Source organism: Colletotrichum lupini, chromosome 5 (genome assembly GCF_023278565.1).
Source record: "Colletotrichum lupini chromosome 5, complete sequence".
Classification (NCBI taxonomy): Eukaryota; Fungi; Ascomycota; class Sordariomycetes; order Glomerellales; family Glomerellaceae; genus Colletotrichum; species Colletotrichum lupini.
Window position 1 is genome coordinate 5,342,731 of NC_064678.1, and position 15,488 is coordinate 5,358,218.

A 15,488-nucleotide genomic window follows, 5' to 3' on the forward strand; every position below is an offset into this window, starting at 1 on the left:
ATGTTCATTCCTATGAATCCAAACGAGACGCCGTCGAAGCAAAGACAGGCGTCCAACTGAGGCAATCGTTGCTAAAAATTAGCAACGAGAGCGGGCAACGCTACCTGTACTACGGGCTTAGAGCAAGACACCTTCCGTTCAAGTGTCAACCCAAACCCTCTTTTTTGTGATAGAACCAGTCACAGCAATCTTGTTGCGAAGATGTGTTGCAGAGCAATGTCAACGCGCATGCCAACCCTTGCACCTCACCGTCTCATTACCTAAGTAGGCAGTTACGCATAGTCCCTCATCACGACATCGGGAACTACATTAAGCTTCCCGGTATCCACCTGTCATCCCCGGGCCAAGTGAGATCGCGACGAACTTCAAATCTCGATTAAGTTCCGGGGTTGGGTGAATGCCCGACTCTCACGGTGACTTGCTCTTGTAACATCTAATATCTCTTCAACGAGAATTTCAGTCAATTTGACGCCATACGTCGTAGGTTTGGAGAAGTGCCGATGAGTTGAGATCGGGCAACGCCCAGGCCCCAACAAGAGTAAAGCAGTGCCAACCATGAGCCGCGGCTCTGTTTGGCAATGAGATCATGGCGGCTATCGTATGGCTCTCTACATTACCAGGTCTTATTTATCGGCGGTTAAAAGGTGACGTATGAAGAAATGGCACGCGCCTCCATGGTTCAGAGAGTATGGCTTTCAAAGGCGCCGGTAAGTATCCGTATAGGCTATGCTTCAAGGCCTAGAAACGCTAGGTATTGTACACAACATTGGCCACTCTGCGGAATAAAGCATAGTACTCAATTTAGAATGCGTTCGAACTGCGTTCGCCTACATCCAAAGCATCGTTAACCAGTCCTTTTAGTGTCTAATCATGTCTCGGATAGAGAGCTTCGCCATAAGGGACGAAATCCGCCTGTGGCCTTGAAATTAACAGAATTGCGTGCAGGTTCTTGGCGTCCGATTTCTGCCATTACTTGTCCGCTTCAAGGTAATCGTTCGAGGCAATCCGGGGGGGGGGGGGGGGGGGGGGGGGAGACACATATCCATTGCGTTGCTTTCCACTTCCAAACCTTAGCCGGTGCTGAATGAAGTACGCTGAGATTATAGGGGTTTTACAATGCCACCAATCGTACTCGTTGGAGTGGCCGTATCCTACATGCATAGTCATCATGTCCGTGTAAAGATAGTCGGCTATCTATTCTTATTTCATCTGCCGTAGCGGAGGAGAGTGAATACCGTAAGCGGGCGCCCGCCTACGCAGGACCTAAAGACATACTTCTGAAGGTCCGTGCCGAGATGAGGGGTGAGCGGGCGACGGCGGAGAAACCCATAACCACGCGTACGCCGCCTGGAATACCCCGAGCCGAAATGGTGGCCAAGTCGCTTTCCGGGGACGGATGGTTGGTGCATCCGGTGCCATGGGGAACAGATTGTACGTAGAACACCGGAAGTCTCCACCAACCAGATGGCTCTCTGAGAGAAGGGTCGGAAAGTTACGAAGTGCATTGTATGGCTGGCCCTTCGAAGATTCCGTTGGGCATGGGGCGTGGTGTACATCATGAGAATCGCCTTACTATCTGAAAGGGGAGAAAAAAATGCGCAGTGCTGCACATGGCAATCCACGGTTTCGGGTCTGCAGCAAGAGACGAACACGGGCAAAGTTTAAACTTTGGGCGTTGGGGGGCCAACTTGCAAGTGGTTGTTATTGTTGTCGCACAACTCGCCATCGGCAGTATAGGTAGATGTTCTGCTCAATAGTGTGCCATCCTATGTTTTGGGGCCGTCGAAGAGTAAAGGGTTTCGAAAGTCTGACTCGCCGTAGGGCTTAAACAGCGAGAATTACTCCGGGCTGGTCTGCTTAAGTAAGAAAACTCTATGCCCTGCGTGTGTACTAAGTTCAGACATCTCTCGACATTGATCTTCTGTACGGCTTCTAGAATGACTAGACGCGAATTAAACGAGCAATTTACACGATGTGTGTGCTTGCCTGACTCTCATGTGTACAGTCTAGATTCCATACGCTCCCTACTTCATCTCAAATAATCTACCACGAGAGTAAAACATCGTTCATGATTCAATGGGATACATCGATGGGGCTCAAGATATCAGCCCACAGACCATGACGATCAACATATCTGTGCAACCATAATAAGGTAGTCCAAACAAGGCAAGTGTCGAGAGCAGAAGCTCTTCCCATCACGCCCAACTACGGCCCGTGGGCAATTAGCATTGCATCCAAACAACAGCCCGCACGGAAGCTTCGTGGACTTCAAGTGTTGCTCTTTTTTCTCGTGAAGTTGTGTGAATGTTCAAGCTACCGTAGCGTGTGTGAGGTGTTTTGATCGGTTCCCAGAGTCGGCGTTGATTACTTTGCACACATAATCGATGCGTCATTGACGCTTTCACGATAAGTGCAAGCCGTGACGCTTGACTGATTCCTGCATAAGTGTCAACCACTCTTTTCTCTGCCGTAGCGGCAACCGTTCGCATGCAGTGCCGCGACCTAAGTGTATGAGATATCCCTCCACGATGTTGCTACTGGGAATTGATTGGCTCACTATGAAAGAGAGACGAGATCTGGGTTTGCCACCATCATTTCGGATGACTTGCCTGATGAATTTTCACTTTTGAGCAACTGTTGCCAAGTGATTGGCAATGTGAAGATGGGCAACCTTTGTATACGCTTGCTCGAGCTTCGTCCAATGCAGCCCGACGGGAGGGGACCCGATCACATTTGAGGCCATCTAAGGCTGGCGGCTGAGGTACGGACGACTTCGAACGTAGACCCGATTAGGAAATATTGAGGACCACTTAAAGTTCCGTCGTACCGGGTTTCCTGCAGACTCCGGCCGGCAGCAGCAATCGGCTCGGTATCGGCTTGCATTGGACCCACTTGCGCACTTACACTGAGAGATATTTGGGTTCTGTGAGACTCTCTGAGCTCAGACGTCGTCGTAGGCAAGTGTTTGCAACAGTTCCCGCGCGGAAACGAAGACTAAAGAATTGAATTGTAGTTGTGTGAAGCAGAATCTTTATGTGTGAGCGCCGAACAATCATCTGCCACGTATTCTGCCCGTCATTTCTAGTAAGATACCTGCATGCAGGCCAACTCTCCCAACTTTATCGGGGACAGCTCGGACCATCTTGGCAAAAGCACATCGAGCATTCTCTGCCCCGCCAGTGCCGTGAAACGATGCAGAGAAGCTATGGGCAGAAGATTCCCGAGCAAGTCACAGTCTACCACTGCTAGGCGACTTTTTGTGGATAAAACTTCCGCGCGGAAGGTTCATGGTATTCGCGACATCGAGCGATTTGGATCCCCGGCGACAAACTAGCATAACTCTGCCTGCCGGCGTCAGCTACCACGTACCCCCCCACAAACCTTATCGCATCCATCATCTCTAGCAGGAAGAACTATGTGTACAATCCTCTCAGTGTTCTCCTTGTCACAAGTGTCGGCGAACCAAGACCTCGGTACCATGCAAATCGGCAACCGCAAAAGTCCCTCTGGCCCTCATCGACATCTACACAGCTTTCTCAGCCCTAGGGAGACGGAAATGACTCGGCCGCGCGTACTGCTCTGGCCCGTGGAGGAACACTGGACGATACGATGTAGACTACCTACGGTTCAGAAGGTTACCGTGGAACACGCGAATGTTCTTCCACCTGGGCCCATTACCTCGAATTTCTGCTCGACACCAGAAGCAGGCCGTCGATCGTTGGCGGCCGTCCTGCACACCACCACCACCCCACAGATGGCCCTGCTTCTAGCCTGCCTACCCTAATCGTGGATAGCTCGTACCAAAGGTACCTATCCAGGTTTCCCGGTCTTTCGGTTTGTTTACACGCACCGAGGCTCACACACTGTCACATACTCTCATACATCCCTCGAGACGCCGGCCTAGGCTCCAGCTGCTCCTATTGCTACTACGCCCTGAATCCTCTAATCTGAATCACGTTTTCAGGCTTTCCAACTAGCAGTTGTCTCTTGCCCATCAATGTGACCCACAGCCTTACCCTATATCAGCAGAGTTGCGCTCCATGCTGGGCAGCCGGGACGTTTACCCACCACTGAGAGCTACCTGGCATTCTAGTCGCGTTTATCAACTCTAATCCTGTTTGAAAGACCGTTAAAGTTTCCGTAGGCACAAGGAGGAGACGCGCTAGTGTACTGACCTGAGTCGACCCGAGAACCAATTGACACCTGTCCCGCCGTACTCAAAAACTAGTAGCCCCGCCACCAATTGTCTTGGCTCTACGTTTACCGGTCTGACTTACCCAGCTGAACTCTTGAAGACTCAACTCACATTGACTTGGCATTTCGGACAAACACCACTCCATATCAACGCAATCATGACAAACATGAACACAGCCCCAAACTCGGCGCATCGTATCGACGTCAACCCCCGGAGGCTACGAAACTCTTGTGATTTCTGTACTCGATCAAAGTTGAAATGCGATCAGTCAAAGCCGGCATGTCATCGCTGTCTCCGCCGTGGGCGAGATTGCGTCTACAGCCGGGTACGGAAAGCTGGCCGGCCACCCAAAGTTCCAAATAAAAGACATAACGCCGTCGCCCCAATGTGGGAACACCCAGCAGACCACAACAGAATGGACTTCCTCCCGTGCACGCCCAGCCCGAGTGATGCTTCTTTCGGCAGCATTAGCAGCAGCAGCATCAGCAGTCGTATCGGCAGCATCGACTGCATGGCAGACACGTCGGTAACCGATTTTTCTGACAGCAGAACTTCGACCCCGTCAACTGGCGAAAACATGGAGGCGAAGCTTCTCGACTATTTTGACGGCGTGCCATCTGACTGGAACAACCGTCCGGGATGCTTACCTGCACCTCAAGATCTTGACTGGTTGCTACCTTACAGTATCGACATCAACAGCCCCCTTTACGACACAAACTTTCCCATGGAAGACCTCCTCGCTCTGGAAATGCCTAGCCCCACGTTCACTTCATCATGCTTCTCAATGGAACAATCATCACCTTCTCAGTCAATGCACCAGTACATGGGCGTCTCAACGCCGGACTCACTACCGGAACTTGGAATGTCGTATCCAAATCACACTCCAAGAACCGAACAAACAAAGTTAAGCCCAGTATCAACACCTGATGTGAGCCAAGGGAGCGAGACACACCAGCAACTATCTATTCCAATGAGCGTCCCTGAGCACACATCTCATTCCACAATGACCAAGGAATGCAACTGCTTCTCTCTCGTCTGCCAATTGCAGGAGTCAGTGTACCACCACACGCAACTTTCAAGTGAGATGGACTCACAAGTGCCGCTCGGCATACTTCTCGACATTGAGAGCTCCATACACCAGACTGAAGAAACTATCCGACACTGCCAGGATTGTAAGCCGCGTTCATCTCACTTCATGATGATGCTATGCCCCGTCATCGACTGGGTCGTCGATAGCTTAGGCAAGGTTCTCCTCCGCGGAGCTGCTCCCGGCAGCGCATCACCGCCATACGAGCAACCAACCAAAAGTATGCCGCAGGTCGGCGACTCGGGTCTAAGCGGCGGAAACGGCGAGATCCCAAACCTGTGTATTTATGAATTGCTCAAGGGCCGACTTCGGAGACTTGGGCGGATACTCAATGGGATAGGTGGCGAAACACAGAAGGATCCGGCCGATGAGCCTGTCTATTTGGATTCGGACTGTTTGGTGAATGCAATGGGGACCATGGGGCAGGAGATCCGCACAAAGTTAGAATATCACCTCCGGTTAGTGGAAATATGGTTGTCTTGATGTAGCGCGATTGAGAAAACAATGACAAACTAGTATTACCACTTGGTCAACACGTGTGGTAAAACAAGACGAAGCCAAGTTCCACTCGCCCGTGACTGCTATAGATGCATGCGGAGTGCTTACGAAAGATTCAGTTCGAGATCTAGCCAAGTGAAATAGTTTAGACTTTGTCAACGGAAAAAGTCATAGTGTGTACCGTAGAGATTGAAAAGCTTACATCATACTCTCGTTCTCGGCACTTTGACTTCCGTTACAGGCAAAATAGCGGTCAATTAAGTGAATACGCGTATCCAACCCCCAAAAAGCTTCATTGATGCATTCCTACAGGAAGCCTACAGTCTGCAATCAAGCTTCCCGCACAATATCATGATCATACTCGGGGTTAACCCAATCCGGCTCTCCGGCCTTTGCTCGAAGTGCGCCTCCAAACCTATGCAATAGACCCAGCGCCGGTATGCAGAAAAAGATGGTAATGATACCGTGTCCTGCAAACGTCCAAGTGTAGCCCACATTCGTCACCCAAGGCGCGATGAAGAAGGGATCGATGAAGGCGCTGAAGTTGAGGAGCACCGCGTAAAAGGTAATCACAGCCATGCTCTGAAGCGGGTACGCGTCGACAATGTACGAGCAGATGGCCGTGTTGCCCATTTGAATTCCCGCGCCGACTGTAATTGGATAGCAAGGTCAGTATATACTTTTGAGGCTTTCGCTTTTTGAGAAAGGTAGTTGGTTCAACATACAAAGAGCAAAGGCCACCTGGCCCACCATCCAGTGGTATGCCTTGTCGATACTCACACCCCAGATGATGAGGCCGATGGAGGTGAGAAGAGCCGCGGGATAAGCCAGCCACAGACGCATCTCGGCTGTTTTGACGCCTCCATTGCGCTTTGCGAGCTTTATCACAAGCCAGTCGCTTAGCTGTCCGGAGAAGAAAATTTCCGAGATCAGAGTTCCGATAATCAGCCCGATGAAGAAGAGTCTGTAACATCTGTTGTTAGCTTCCATTGCCCGATTTAGGAAATCTTCAATCTATGTCACCTACCCCTGGACTTGCGGCGAATAATCAATGTAGGCCACGGGGATCATCGTGATGACCGACAGCACCCACCAATACCACCCGAAGCAGTACACTCCCGTTGCGATGGGCACCACAGAGAACTTGAACAACTTCCCGAAGCGCACAATCGACGCCCACGGCTTGGGATGCTTCATCGCCGGCACGGGCTTCACATTCAAGAATCCCAACTTCTTGGTCCTCGTAACATTCACTGCCTCTGGCGCTGCCGTCGGTCCCACAGCCTTCTCGTCTATGGAGCCGTCTGTGGCGCCAGACACGATGCCTTTGGTCTTGGAAAGCATATAGTCCCTCGGATACAGGGTCTCGGGCAAGAAAGCAAGCTCCGCGACGAGGATGACAGCGAAGAAGATGGCCGTCATCCACTGGATCCAGTAGTGGTCGATCAAATCCACGAACCCGCCAATCAGCGGGCCTGCAAGGAGACCCAAATCGATGGCCAGAACCCAAAGGCCGACCTTTTGTCCGCGCTCGTGCTCGAAGAACATGTCATTGATGATGGCCAGGCCGACCGTCGCGGCGGGACTGACGCCAAGCCCCTGGAAGAGGCGAGCCGCCATGTAACCCCCGTACGAAGGGGCCTTGGCGGCGCCAATGGTCGCGGCGAAGGCGACGACGGTGCCTGCGATGAAGATAGGCCGACGGCCGATGATGTCCGCGGGGGAGGACCATATTAAGGGGCCGATGGCGAGGCCGAGAGCTGGGATGGCGACGGTCCAATTGACCATTTCGAGAGTGAGGGAGTATTGCTCCTGTAGCTCGGGGAAAGAGGGGACCGTTGTAGTCGTGATGTAGGTGAACATGAAGTATCTGTGTTTGAACCAAGTCAGTCTCAATATTCGCCGCGGAGCTGTGTGAGACTAGACATACAATGCCATCACGATGGCGAGAATTGTGTTCTTCTGGAAGGGGGACCAGTTGAGGGGATCCATGGCGTCGCCCGCGACGGGCTGAGGATGTACGCTGAAGCCATCTTTGGTCAATGTGACCTCCTGTGTCGTCTTGCCGATGCCGTTCTCCTCAGGTCGCGGCGATGAGCCAATCTTCTCCTTTTCTTTCACCGAGTCGGCCATTGTGAGTTGCAGACTTGTAGTCTTTCGTAATGGCTCGATGTTGTGGCGCAAGCAAATGATCCAAGTGGCTTGGAATTGAAGGTTATTGGAACAATGAAAAACACTAGGGGTATCATTAGAAAGACAAAAACAACCTCCAGAACCACGGTGATTCAGAGCATTCTTTCATCGACGCGATAATGGGATGGACCTGCGCATATGTATATCAAAAACCCTGCACCACCACCCTCCCCTATCTATAGAAGTCAATGATCAATCGACTGTCCGCATCCTTGTAGCCTTGTCTGCACCATATTCCACTGCAGAAATCAAGCCAGGACTCTGTGAGACAAGCTTTTGGATGGGCACAAGTCTTGCAGCAGCATCAAGGCACCATAACAAACCCCCTGCCATCGAGCACCTTCCCCCCAAAAGTAGTGTTAGTCAATGCCATTGAATAATTCCTCCCTCGAGTCTCATTGGTCGATTCCTGGTTTGCTGCCCTGGCGTGTACTGCAATCGAGCATCTCTGCCCGGTAAGTGGTCGTAGAACGTCAAAAGATAAGGCCGCGGGGTGGAGAAAAAGGGAAGGGGGCTTCGGAGGCACGGGAGTGTGCCGGGGCGAGGGGAGGACCCGCCAAGAGATAAGAAAGAATGCAACGGCAGCTCTTCAAGTCCTTATCTCCTCCCTCTCAAGCAGCCAGCCCTCTCCCTCCTTTCTCCCATCTCAACTCCCCACGCTTCGCCAAAACTGGCATTACCGCTGAAGATGACGCTTCCTAGTCAGACTTTCTGCCGTTCGACTGATAAGATGCCGCGTCCCAAGATGCTGGAACTGACGTTTCTTGTCTCGATGCAGAAAGTCTGTCGCACAACGTGCATCTACCTACTTCAATCTTTTGCGGGGAATCTTCACTACGTCTCGCGAGGCGGTCCGGGTCTAGCATTTGTGTCGCTCATGGCCTTATTACCGGGTCTCATGATGACTTCATTGCTTTGATTCTTCAGCTTTTAATCGTTTGAAACGCCGGCGATGCGGTATCAAGCAACGCGTGAGCGATTAATCGACGAATTTACACATCTCATCTCGCGACTGCCTTAGGGCTTATCTTGGCGCGGGCGAGCCTTCGTTCTGTCGCGGCATGGCAGATCTCGTTTCGGCGTCGAGACCGATCCTTCTTTAGGAATTACAAACTCGGCGCTTGAGCTGTCCTCATTTCTAAGCGAGCCGTGACTTTCTGTGTGAGGCCGGGGTAGGCAAGCAGCTCACTGCCTCCCTTGGCGGGATTAGGACTGGCAAGACTCACTGGGCTCAAGTCTCACACTCGCACTTGTATTGCAATCGAACTTGAGGATCCTATGAGGCTCAAAATCATGTCACTAATGTGCGACGTAGACAGGAATATGGGGTCAAAAGTCCATCAAAGTCTGCCGTGCTTGAGGTGAGTCGGCCATTCGACAATGATTGGGCTAAGATGAAGTGTGTTTGAGCAATACCGATGATTAAAACCATGCAACATCTTCATGCCGGGCGATAAGCGAAATCTTTCAAAGGAGCCAATAGCGACTGCAGGTCGGACTGTTGTCAGGCATTATCATCCAACCTACGCCACATTACCTATTAAGACCTGCAGGAGAGCGATGCGGCGCATGAAAGAATGTTGTGGCTATGTGATTAAGTCCGACCTCTTATGAGTGGCTTTGTGTATCATCCATAAATCAATTTAAATCCCAGAAACCCACTATAACCAACTCGCCTGTCATGAAGTTCGTTGGAGATGTGATAGGCGTCTACTCCGTACAACATGGACCTATCTCAAGAGATCGAGAATTCGAGGCACGCAACCAGCGCTCCACTCACCGCAATCAAACTTCACCTTGGCCCTTCAATTGCTTGGCTAAACCTAGTGTTGAAGGTCACTCTGGCTGTCAGCGCTGCCTGGTCGTTCATGTTGCTCGAGTGAAGTGCTGCCTGGAATCCTATCACTCTTCAATCAGTCAGGAGCGTTGATATGGTAGATTCAAAAGGTCCATGAGAGGCGAAGTGTAGATCATCTGATAAGCATCCTTTGAGTGAGAAATCCCTATAAATGCTGTCGTCTACCAATCTTTCTACTCTGCCAAAGTATCCCATCAAGGGGCGCAACGAGTCGCCCAACCCAAGCTCGGGCCCAGATATGAGAATCTGCTTGTTGTCACCTTCACTTGAAAAGGATTCAGATGGAGTGCTTTGTTAATCGATAAATCGATACCAAAGGCTCTCCGGCACAGAATGTATTGCCTTAATGTTCTCAAGTAGTCCACTATGTCCACATGATTATTGAGAAAGAAGACCGCGCTGCCCGCTCACTCATGAGAGCATGCTGCATGGCCTGCATTGTGAACCATGATCTTTTTCGTAGGGTTTTGATACGTTTTTCTACTTGAAAGATGCTGCAGTACAACTAACACAAAAAGAGAAATTAAGTAGAATGCAGTGTAGAAAATCTCTTGATTCTTCTCAGTGGAGATACGTAAGAGGTAGCGGCATCTATATCATACGGGACGGGTTGTTGTCCCGCAGTAGGTAATTCAGCGGTATCGTACGGCAGTAATAGGCAGCGCCATAGGTGGCGCTGCGACAACATTGGATCGTAAGCACCAAGGTGTGTTACAACGTTAGCTTGGTAATGAGACTAATATGTGTGGAAAGATCCCTCAAGGCTCAACCCGAACAGGACGGAGTAGTTATATATGCATAAGATACAATTACCCAACACTCAACAGCCCGGCGAAATGTATCCCATTCAGGAGAAAATATCAAACCTCCCAAATCTCATAAATCACCGACTCACAAACTCCTTAATCAAGTCTTCGGGTGACCCGGCGCCCACAGACCATCAGTCCAGCACGTTCCAGCCCCAAGGGGGGAACCCGAAAGGGAACGGAAAGGGAAACAAAGTTCGGACGAGACATGGATTGAGAAAAACAGCCATCGTTTCCAACATAGTGTTCACCTGATACAGGATCCTCAATGCTCTATATGACGAGGGAACAGGCACCGAGCTGCCAGAAGAGGGATCCCTCTCCATTCCTGAGAGAGAAAGCCCCACAGATCTGCCGGGCTGATTACTCGCCTCTCCGGCCTGTCCATGTCTTCTGGGGTGATTAGTAATATAATTAAGGCGAATTAAACTGCATTCAGAAAAGAGTCTAAGCGCAATCCCAACACTGGCAATAGGAACTCTTCATCGCGATTCAAGTACAGAACAATTCAGTTACAAAGGCGAGGAAAATTTAAGTGAAGTGTATAAGCAGGACCATTCTAGTCCGCCCTTTCCATTCGTCTAGTATACTCCGGCACGGCCGTACGTAGCTAGGTAGTAAAGGTAGAAGTCTTTTTGTCCAAGATCCACGTCGGTGTTGTACACGAAAACCAACAAGTGTCGTTATAGTATATACAAATGAAAAAGTCCAACAAAGCAATCATGTCTTCATGAGCCTAGTGGGTTGAGCTTACCCCGTTCGCCAAAGCGGCTCAGGGTTGGCTCGAAGTGAGTCCTCGCCTCTCGCTCTCGATTGAGACGCGAAATTTAAACGCGGCGGACGACGTCACGGGCGTGCTGGCGGGCCATGCGGCGGGCCAGGCTGCGCTTGCGCTTCTCGGCGCAGGAGGGCTTGCCAGTGGCGGCAGGCTGCTGGGCAGAGACGGAGCTGGAGGCAGGGGCGGAGGTGGCGACGGCCTCAGCGGCAGCGGTGGTGGTGGCAGCGGCAGCAGAGGTGACAGCAGGGGCGGTGGAAGAAGCAGCGGCGGCAGAGGTGGCGGCGGGAGCTGTGGCAGAGGGAGCGGCGGAGGAAGCAGAGCCGGAGCCGGAGCCGGAGCCGGAGCCACCGAAGACGGAGGGAAGGGCAGGGCCAGGGATGGAGTAGCTGGTCAGGGAGTTGTAGATGGAGATGAGGATACCGGCGTCGTCAGCCTTGTAGAGGGCCTCACCCTTGGTGCCAGCGGGAAGGTCGGAGCCGGAGCCGGTGACCTCAATGTTGAGGCACTGGGGGTAGTTCTGGGCACCGTTCTCCTGACCGGCGGAGTGAAGGGCAATGATCTCGTGGCGGAGAACGTAGTTGCCGGGCTTCAGGGAAGTGGGGATGGTGACAGCCCAGGAGTTGTTGGCAGCAATGAGCTCATCGGAAGCCCACTTGTTGGCAGAGGCGTCAACGAGACCGGCCTCAGCAATCTTGAAGAACTCGAGGGAGGTCTTGTCGACGGTAGAGCAGTCAGTGCCGCAAGAGGCGAGGTAGTCGATAACGGGACCCTTGTGGGACTCGGGCCAGGTGTTCCAGAAGATCTGGAGCTTGTCACCAGCGGCGACCTTTGCGGTGAGCTTGGCGTTCTCGGAGTTCTTGTGGCAGATGATGTCGGCAGCGGCGTAGGAGGACGGGTCGACGAAGCCGTTGTCAGTGGCGGTGTTCTTCCAGCCGTAGCTACAATATTGTCAATGTCAAAGTTGCTTTGAATCAGATGGTGTCCCACTTACACGTCGGGGGGGCTGCTCATGTAAGGGAGCGAGGTGACGTCGTAACCGGCGAACTGCTCAGAGCCATCGGTGAAGTAGTTGACGTGACCGTGGGCCATGACAGAGGCGGCGCCGGCAATGGCGGAAAGGACAGCGGAGTTCTTGAAGGAAGGCATTTTTGCAGATTTTTCCAAAAGTGTTGAGTTTGGTGTTGTTGGATGTAGTTTTCGTTCGTGGAAAGAGTGGATATTGACTTCAAGTCGTAAAGATAGTGAACTTCAATCAATGAAGTGTTCAAATGAAAGAAATGTGCTGAAAAGCGGCAAAGAGTGTGGGAATGGAAAGCTGCGGGAATGAGCCTGTTGGATGAGGAGAAAAAGAGTAGGAGTAGACGATGTGAACGAAGAGAAGAGGACCTTATATCTCGAGATAGCCCAGAGTAGCGCTCATGGTCGTGGGTCGTGGCGCATACCTGCGTTGCGTGGATGCAAGCAATTTCGACCACGCCCATCAGGAGACAGTATCGATTCTCATCCCATGTAAGCCATGCTAGGACCACTGCGGCCCCGTCTCCGTCCCTCACGGAGCAGAGCCAGGGGTCATGTCCAAGGAGTCCCTGTGCAAATCCATGGCCGGGCGGTGTCCAGGCTGCGTTGGCCAGGCACAAGTTGATTGCGAATGGGTTGTGAATGTGATCGAGTGGAATCGTAAGGCGGGGGGGGGTTCGACGTTGAAGCAGGAGGCGCCCACCCTGCATCGAAAAGGAAGGGGGTCGTGGGGCCGGCGTCTACCCCCCGTTGTTATCCCGGGATCTAGAACCGCAAGCAGAAGCCGAAGCGAGGCCATCGCGGCTGGAAACGTGCCCATAGGTGGAAAGGCGGGAAACAAGCGGGGGTGGTGGCCATGCCGAGCAGCCATGGCGAGATCAAGCCGTTTCAGCATAAATGAAGGTGGTGACTTGTTGTATCCCGTAGTGCAGGGTTGAAGCAAGGTGACCTAGTGCACGTTGGCCGCTGGCGGCGCGGTAAACCGATCTGAGGCGCCAAAGCAGCGCAGTTATGGCGGGCATCTTGTTGCTCGCTTGTCGAGAGTGGTAAGATCTGTCTGTTGGTTCTAAGGTGGCATATGAGCGACATCGAAAATCATAGTAGCATCTGCTGTGAAGATCTGTGAATGATCCACCCAAGGTTAAGCTTAGGGACCGGCAAGCCTTCTTGGGATTGACAGAGGCATTAAATCGTGGATTAGCATGTTAGTTCGGAGTCAGTGAGCCGAAGCGCACTTACGCCCACATCATATTGGGTCAGTTAGCAAAGGTTAAGCCAAGCTTGCAGTAAGCATAAGTGGCAGTGAGGAGAAGAAATGAGATTGAGGGTGACGGGATGGCAGTTCGTCTGAGCGTTGGAAAGGGGAGGTGGGTGGTCAGTGCTGGCTTGTCGAGTTTGCTTCTGCCGCTGATACTGGCAGCAGGGCAGTGCTTGGCTGGCAACAGCGAGTGACCCTCGGCTGGCTGGCTTACTGGGCACATGCAGGTCAGGTCTGGACGAGTTCCAGTGTGAGCCGATACCCGATTGACTGGAGACTTGGAGATTGAAGCCCTGGAGGGATGACGAGTCGAAGCGGGTAAAGAAGCAAACTGGGGTGGATAGCGGTGGAGGAAACGGGTTGGCACGTCTGTGATGAGGCGAGGAGGGATGCAGGCCGTAACTCTTAGGGCTTGACGCCTTGCTTGATGGATGATCCAGCATATCCAGCTGTTCACAACAAGCAAGCATGGCAGGCTTGGCGATGCTTGGTTTTCATCTCGAGTCCTCAATCCAATGTCTGGCTTCCCACTTGAACTCCGACTTGGAATCTTGGACGACGGAGCCGAACTGTGAACATCGTCAAGCCCCCTGGTATCTGTTCTCGAAGCAGCGGATCTGGTCGTGGAGCCTGACTGGCCTCAAGCTCGATTTGGGAGCTGATCAACCTCGATACGGATTTGTATGCAAGCTTCGTATCAATAACGGGCGACAGGCCATTTGCCCCCGTAGCCATTGCCTTTCTGGTTCGAACTTCACGGGGCCCAGTGGAACTGCCGGTGGGCGCTTGTGCGAGCGGTGAGAATCTCGACGATAAAAATGGTGGGAAAGCCGAGAATCGAAATGAACAAGTGGAAAGGAAAGGGTCAACTGCCGCCAAGTTTCGACAGCGCAGGTCTGGATGACAGGGAGAGTCTGGGACTCTACACTAGGTGGTGAGCGCATGTCGTTGGGCTTCGGGACAGCAATCTATTTGCAACTTTGTGAAAGGTCTCGATCTGTGCTCGACGGGGTTCAGGCGAGTAAAAATTCTGTCTTCTTGATGTGTGCCTGCAGTGCAGCGCAGGACTCCGTGTGGTGTCATCAAGGGGTGATGCTGGCCATGCAGCCATGCCATGCTCATTGCTGCTGGTCGATGAACTCGGTCTGGTCAGGGGTGCAGCCGGAAGAGGAGTCTGATTTCTTGGTGATCGTCGCCTCCTGGTTCCCGCAGGGTGCAGCCGCAACTCTGTGCCTGGACCAAAACCCTCTTTTTTCCCATTCTCGACTTTTCTTCGGACTCCCACTGCTGACTCATCTGGATCCCAAGGGACTTCCGAACTCGACGAGAAGGAGTGACCAATAGTGTTGCAGGGCTCCTCCTCTTCTGGTCCGTCATGTCCGCAGAGGCTCCAGGGGCACGCAGCAGGCACGCCGGGTACGCAGTTGCGTGAAAGCATGACCGCATGGGCTCCTGCCGCTGAGCGCAAGTTCGGATGGCCCAACCAGGGCTCATCTCACCCGCGCCTCTTCTGAGAAACAGCCATTGATGATGGAGGAAGTTCCTTCCTGCCAGCAAACAAATCGTTGCTTGTCGAAATCAATGATAGCCATCCATGTGCCTTCCCGGAGACCCAAATTCGCGCGGCCTGAAACTGCAACCTCCACTTCCACCTCCTTCCACTCCACGTTCTCGTGGGTACGTACCGCCACAGGGGTGGAGCTAGATGAATCCATGGATCTCGGTCAGTGGATTTCCCTCCTCGATGGATCCACCCATCATCAATTCTTGGCAGCCATGGGCCAAAAATGTACCTTCC

At 52.4% G+C, this 15,488-nt stretch overlaps 4 protein-coding genes across 4 annotated transcripts; 1 reads left to right on the top strand and 3 right to left on the bottom strand.

Moving 5' to 3' along the window:
• Positions 1-4,352: 4,352 nt before the first annotated feature.
• On the top strand, positions 4,353-5,765 carry CLUP02_10999 (uncharacterized protein; the record flags this gene model as incomplete). The annotated part of the gene is made up of 1 exon (XM_049289970.1): positions 4,353-5,765. One exon carries the CDS (start codon positions 4,353-4,355, stop codon positions 5,763-5,765), a length of 1,413 nt encoding a protein of 470 aa, XP_049147115.1.
• Positions 5,766-5,811: 46 nt separating this feature from the next.
• On the bottom strand, positions 5,812-8,306 carry CLUP02_11000 (major facilitator superfamily transporter; the record flags this gene model as incomplete). Its single annotated transcript, XM_049289971.1, has 8 exons — positions 5,812-5,863; positions 5,983-6,086; positions 6,126-6,430; positions 6,506-6,744; positions 6,808-7,650; positions 7,711-8,016; positions 8,057-8,103; positions 8,175-8,306. 8 exons carry the CDS (start codon positions 8,304-8,306, stop codon positions 5,812-5,814), a joined length of 2,028 nt encoding a protein of 675 aa, XP_049147116.1.
• A 3,158-nt stretch (positions 8,307-11,464) lies between these two features.
• On the bottom strand, positions 11,465-12,561 carry CLUP02_11001 (endoglucanase-4; the record flags this gene model as incomplete). The annotated part of the gene is made up of 2 exons (XM_049289972.1): positions 11,465-12,353; positions 12,407-12,561. The coding sequence occupies 2 exons, from the start codon at positions 12,559-12,561 to the stop codon at positions 11,465-11,467; spliced, it is 1,044 nt and encodes a 347-aa protein (XP_049147117.1).
• Positions 12,562-13,688: 1,127 nt separating this feature from the next.
• On the bottom strand, positions 13,689-14,267 carry CLUP02_11002 (uncharacterized protein; the record flags this gene model as incomplete). The annotated part of the gene is made up of 1 exon (XM_049289973.1): positions 13,689-14,267. A coding segment is annotated over one exon (579 nt), but the record flags the coding sequence as incomplete, so codon positions are not given.
• Between the last annotated feature and the right edge of the window lie 1,221 nt (positions 14,268-15,488).